Source organism: Chaetura pelagica, unplaced genomic scaffold, assembly GCF_000747805.2.
Source record: "Chaetura pelagica isolate M959 unplaced genomic scaffold, ChaPel_1.0 scaffold107, whole genome shotgun sequence".
Classification (NCBI taxonomy): domain Eukaryota; kingdom Metazoa; phylum Chordata; class Aves; order Apodiformes; family Apodidae; genus Chaetura; species Chaetura pelagica.
The window spans coordinates 2,024,205-2,030,204 of NW_009953979.1; the positions used below are offsets into that span (position 1 = coordinate 2,024,205).

General features: G+C 39.6%; 1 protein-coding gene across 2 annotated transcripts in view; it reads right to left on the reverse strand.

Moving 5' to 3' along the window:
* Window positions 1–6,000, reverse strand: part of INTS9 (integrator complex subunit 9) — a 95,843-nt gene that overhangs the window by 55,031 nt on the left and 34,812 nt on the right. For both annotated transcript variants that reach the window (XM_010002187.1, XM_010002188.1), the window contains 2 exons: window positions 4,606–4,745; window positions 2,944–3,030 (listed from right to left, as the gene is read on the reverse strand). In XM_010002187.1, the coding sequence (XP_010000489.1) occupies window positions 2,944–3,030; window positions 4,606–4,745 (227 nt within the window). The remainder of the gene's footprint in view (window positions 1–2,943; window positions 3,031–4,605; window positions 4,746–6,000) is intronic.

Consider the following 6,000-nt stretch of genomic DNA (forward strand, 5'->3'; position numbering starts at 1 on the left):
GGGAGATTTAGGTAAGATTCTAGAAATAAATTATTTGCTGTGAGGGTGGTGAGACACTGGCCCAGGTTGCCCAGAGAAGCTGTGGCTGCCCCATCCCTGGAAGTGTTGAAGGCCAGGGCGGACGGGGCTTGGAGCAACCTGGTCTAGTGGGAGGGGTCCTTGCCCATGTCAGGGAGGTTGGAACTAGATGACCTCAAGTCCCTTCCAAACCAAACCAGTCTGTGATTCTTGTTTGAAGGGAGAGAAGGATGGCGGTATCAAATTAGATAAGAATACTGGCTTGTCCTGCCCACTACTCTTCTCAGAAAACAGCCTGTTTCTGACACTTTATAAAAAGATACAAGAAACTGTCAAACACGCTGTCGACAAGGTGCTTTCCACAAGGCAAACCTTCTCTTTAGCTCTCTGAATCCTAATGAACATGAAAGATATTTTGGTTGAGCATCTATAGAGTTGAGTTTCCATGAGACTGCTCATTTAAAACAAAAACCAATAGAAATTAAGCTTGCTAAGCAATTAGTTTGGACTGGACCTGATAATGGAAAAATGTAAGTGACTATAATTAACTTATTATATTTTATACAGCATTTGCATTTAAAATGCTTCAATGCTTTATCTAATGAGATGATAATACTTTGTGTTTTATACTAACTGTTTAGAGTAGAGGTAGCTGAACTGTAAAACAGTAATGGTGACTGATCAGCCTGAAAAATTAGACTCAGAAGTAATAAGTATTCAGTTCTAGCAACAGCTGAGTATTAAAAAAAAATAATCACCAAGGATCACATTTTCTTAAATAACGGATGTCAGTCTAACCCTGCATGTGCTATTAGCCAGGTGTTAATTTGTGGATCAGTAGATGTTTGCTCATACGCTATAATAATCAGTTCTATTCACGCTTGCATGACACTTGTCACCAGGAATCTCAAAACACTTTGCAAACATTAATTAAGCCTCTGTATACCATCTCTGGTGGATGGGAGCTCCATTTTACAGAAGCATAGGGAGTTGAAGAGGGAAACTCAGAACACAGGTGAGGCACAGTTGGAAAGGGAATTCAATTTGTCCCCCTGTTCCAGCCCACAGACAACACTGGTTCGTACCAGCTTCAAGGCAGAGTTTATGATACGTAGAATTTTTTTACTAAACAGCTGCAGGGCTACTAGTTCTGTCTGTCTATCCCCCAAGCAGAGCATTTATTTGCTCTGCCTCTATCTCATATGTGGGCAAGGTGTGGGTTTTATGACAGATGGGGGACTTGCCATCTGATCGAGTTTCCCAACAACTTACGATACTGTGCAAGTGCTCTGTGCTCCACAGAGGCCTGTTAATGAGACAGGACACTGTCTATCCCCAGGGGGTACACTCTTGTACCTTCTTCCTACTAGTACCCCATTGCAACGACTACTTGATGGTACCAAGGAGGAACTATCACTGTCAGGGTACTTCCCAAGCAATATGAAATAGAAAAATGTAATTTAAATACTGCTCCACCAAAAAGACTTCAGCCTTCTACAGCAGTTGGATCAGAACAAAGACTACCTCTCTGTATATGCCTCTGGAATAGACCACAGCACAAAGTGCTAGGCAGCACTTTTTTCTAAAATAAAACCATCGTGAAAGTGACATTAAACAAGCTCCAAGATATATGATCCTCCTTTAAACCATGCACACAAAACACATGCAGTAGTGTGATGAAAATAATGGCTCCAGTTCTCTCATTTCACATCACTGTGAGTTTCAGGAGTAGTTCTGGTCAGGACAGTGGACTCCAAAACCAAAAAACCCAGCACTCCTCTGATCAGAGTATACACCAACCAGGACAAAATCCAGATCAACTTTATTGCTTCAGTTTTGTTCTACATCTGTGTTTTACTTGCTTGCTTCAAAAGGCTGAGAGTTATAGTGCTGAGATAAGATTGCTCCTAAGCACAGCAGTGGAGCACAATAAATAGCTAAACATATGTTAATTTGGATTTTTAATTTCTTTGCCTTGTTATGCTGGAAAATGTCAAGACTACTTTTATAATGTATGAAATAATTCAATTTTAGTAAATTTTTAAATCAAGCCATGTCACGAATCAGCAATAGAAAACAGGAGATCAATTAAAAATGCACAAAGCAGCTTTTAAAAATAACTTTCTAATCAACCAGCCCTATCTTCAAAATGTGCTAAAAACAAAACTGTCTCCTCCACAGAACATGTTGTGCACCTAAAATTGGTTTTATTTCCAGGGAAAACATTATTTGCAATTACTAAACTGTATGGATAACTTTTAGATCACACAGGCTTTTAAAATTTTACAAGTAGAAGACCTCACTTCTAGTACCTTGTTTTTACATATACATTGAATAATGGACATGGAGTTTCCAACTAACCATTTTTTAAATTCAGATTTCAATTTGCTTTTAAGCTTTGAAAAGCCAAAAAGATTACCTCTACTGTTCAAGTGTAAAAAAGGCTGCAGCCCTGGGATGGAAGGTAGCACTGCTCTGTGCTTGGCCACCAGCAACCTCCAACAGTTTTGTCTAAACTTTCTTAGCATTTCAGCAAACATGAATGTAAATATAATTTTAAATTAAAATTATTCCAATACAATATAATTAAGTTAAAATATCTTGCCAATTTCAACAACTTTTTATGATATTAGTATAAAAATCTGCTGGTTTTATCTGTCATCATGGAGATTAACTATGTGAGGGGAGACTTTTGTGTTACCAAGTCTCCCTTCAAGAATCAAACTTGTGTGGTTGTTTGGAAGTCCAGCAATGTGCACATCATTAAAGAAATGAGTCATAGCTGTAAACCTTTTAAGCTTTTTTTTTCCCCTGCTTATCAAATCGATTTTCAAATGGTGGTAGCTGACCTACATCATTACAGTGAATTCTAAACTCTGGGTTGTGGTTTAGACAGTCACTCTTCCCAGGTGGCTTGTTCCTTACCTCTGTACTTCTTTGTTCTTCCACATGGAGGCAGACTGAGCCTTTGGCACACGTTCAATGGAATTCACCAGTTCTTCCATGAGAAGTCTGAAAACACATCATCACTGATCAGCATTGCAGCCTTTCACAAAGGAGAGAACTTTGTCCCAAACGTTTCCAAAATATCACACAAATGGTAACACTATTAGGCAGTTTAAAAGAGGGGTTCTTCCTACAGAGGCATTGCAGCAACTACCCCTCCCCAGTACTACCCCTGTTTCAAGCTCAAGTTAGTCCAATTCTGTCTGCCTGGCTGTACCAGTGGAGGATCTGACCCACTGGGTTATGGGTTATTTGGGAAGTTGCAGGACAAGATCTCTCTCCTTATGTGCAAGATGATTTCTTTGTTACTGACTGCTTGTCATATTGAATGAGGCAAAATATACAAAGAAAACTCATTAACTGATGACCGTTTATCACTTAGAGAAGCCAAGAGAAGAGTGAACTCTTCTCATCTACAATGCAAAATACACCATTTGAGACAGAAAAATGTCAGGCATTAAAAATTGTCACTGCAGATTTCACTGCCCTAAACTAAACAGCATTTGTAACTGTATGCATACTTCCCCTTGAAGGTAGGAAGTGACAGATTTAACTGCAGAAGAATGGTATCTGGAATTACTTGGGGCAGGAAGAAGCACATCAGTATACGGCTCCAACATGACTATGCCTGTAATCTTCAGCTATGGACCAGCAATACCAGAGGTCTACTACTAGTTCATATGCATACAATTCCTTTCTTCTACAAGGGCCTTCATTTCTGTTTGTTTTTACACAAAGGGAGAATTACTCTGGCATGGAAAGTTTGCATAGAACCTTTAATAGACAAAGATTCCTGCCCTAAAATGCTTACAGAGGAGTTCAGATACCACGGCCTAATCGGCTTTCTAATTATTGAACATGGCAACTGTTCTGCTTGAGAGATGTCCCCAGCACAAATCCAGTTAGACTGCATGGAGAGTCAAACCTGAAGCCTTTGGTATTGATCTATCCAATCAACAGACAACTCTGTAAGTAAATACTGCCAAATTTTATGACGAGGTGTATGTTTTTGTCAGGTCTTACATTTTTTACTTCAGTCTCGTATTTCTGCTGCTTTTCTTAGTGCTTCTCTTTGGATTTCAGAGTTTATGCATCTCAACTGCCATTTGAGATGAAGCCAGCTTAAGTTCTCTGCCATGGTGCACAGGAAAGAATTTCAAATTCTGAAAAACTACAAGGCAATAATCTCAAAGCCGTTTATTGTTGAAAAGATTGGTGATTCCTCTTTTGTTTAAGGGGAGCGGAGATTTATTTGATTCATGGCTTTTGAAGTTGGCTATATGGTAATTGCTGCTCAAGGTGTCTCAGTCTACTCAAGAGGTACTATCCCATATCTATAGCCTCAATTCAACACAAAGCACCTGCTGTAAATGTTGAAGAACGATGGTTCCAGAGGTTGGGAAACATTGAGTTAACACATTTGCAGCACTAAGGACTTGGCTGGCATTCAGCGACTGCCTAAGACTGCCTAAGAGCCTCTTCGGAACATTAGACACCACTCCTCTACCCATATTGTCCTTTAAACCTTTTGCTTAGCAGTGATGAAAGAGGAGTAGAGAATATTAAGGAGCTTATTTTTACCTGCCAATTTGAACAGTGGGCTCAGTGGCATACACTGTTCCAGTGAATCCTGTGTACTCTGTGATATAGGGCAATGCCATCATGCAGTGATAGTTTGAGATCAAGATTACATCTACTGTGGAGAGGTCAAGCAGCTCAGTCTGAAAACAGAGGAAAATGATAAGCAACATGTAACCCTTTCATGCAATTTAAGCAATGTCAGAAATACTTCTTCTTGTTTTGTTTTTAACTTTATATTGCAGCAATATAACCAGTTTATAAAAAAAACAGGGGGGAGGGGGCATGTCTCAGCTGTGACAAAGATCAGTGTTTCCTTGAAATCAACATTTATTTTAAAAGCTCCCCAGAACTATTCCCATCTCAAATCTGAAAAGGAAACTGTGTCCTGGGTTTGTCTGTCTTTCATATAATGAAATGGCTGCTGTTAAGAGAGGCATGATGATTACACTTTTATCAAAGAACCGATATATGCACTGCCTTAGGGAGGGACACTCTGCCCAGGCACCAAAACTTCTCCAGTAGCAATTTAGCAGGATGTTTCATATTTTTTATGTGTCACATGGTACACAGAAGTGAGAGATGAATGTAGATTGTATTTATTCATATGCTTAAAATAATTTTTGTATTTTCCCCAACTAAATGCTTGGCATCTTTATCATTTACATTCTCTACAGCAGGAGATTAAGCTCTTTCATAGGATACAAGACAACAGATGGGTGGGTCCAATTTGTTTTGATGTGACAGTTAAGACAGCATTTCAGAGAGTGAAAGAAGATTTCACACATTGTTGGAAGAATTTTAATTAGATATATTTACTGGTAATGCTATAACACAAATGGTGTCAAGTCAGAAACTTACAAGATATATGACCTCTAACTCAGTTATTATAGAGCAGCTAATGGAATTCAACACTCATCAAGCACGTATTATCTGATTACAAGGCTTGGTCCAGCAATTTGAATAAAAAAGGCAAGAAAGTAGGTCACTCGGCTTTTCAGAGGGCTGACACATTGCTCTGGTGACAAGCTGCTTAACTCACAACTAAGCATTCATGGTTTCAATCCATGATCACAGCTGATGTTGGAGGCATGATCTCCACGCTGAGTACAGTAAGTGTTTACCATCCTCAGATTCATGACAGGCACCCTTTTATCTTACTAAGCTTGCCAGGCAGAAATACACTCACTACACAGTATCCAAGAGTAGAATCACAGAATCAATAAAGTTGGAAGGGACCTTAAAGACCATCATGTTCCAAGCCCCCTGCCTTAAGCAGGGAATCCTACCCCTAGACCAGGTTGCACAAAACCTCGTCCAACCTGGCCTTAAAAACCTCCAGGGATGGGGCATCAACAACCTCCCTGGGCAACCCATTCCAGTTCCTCACCACCCTTA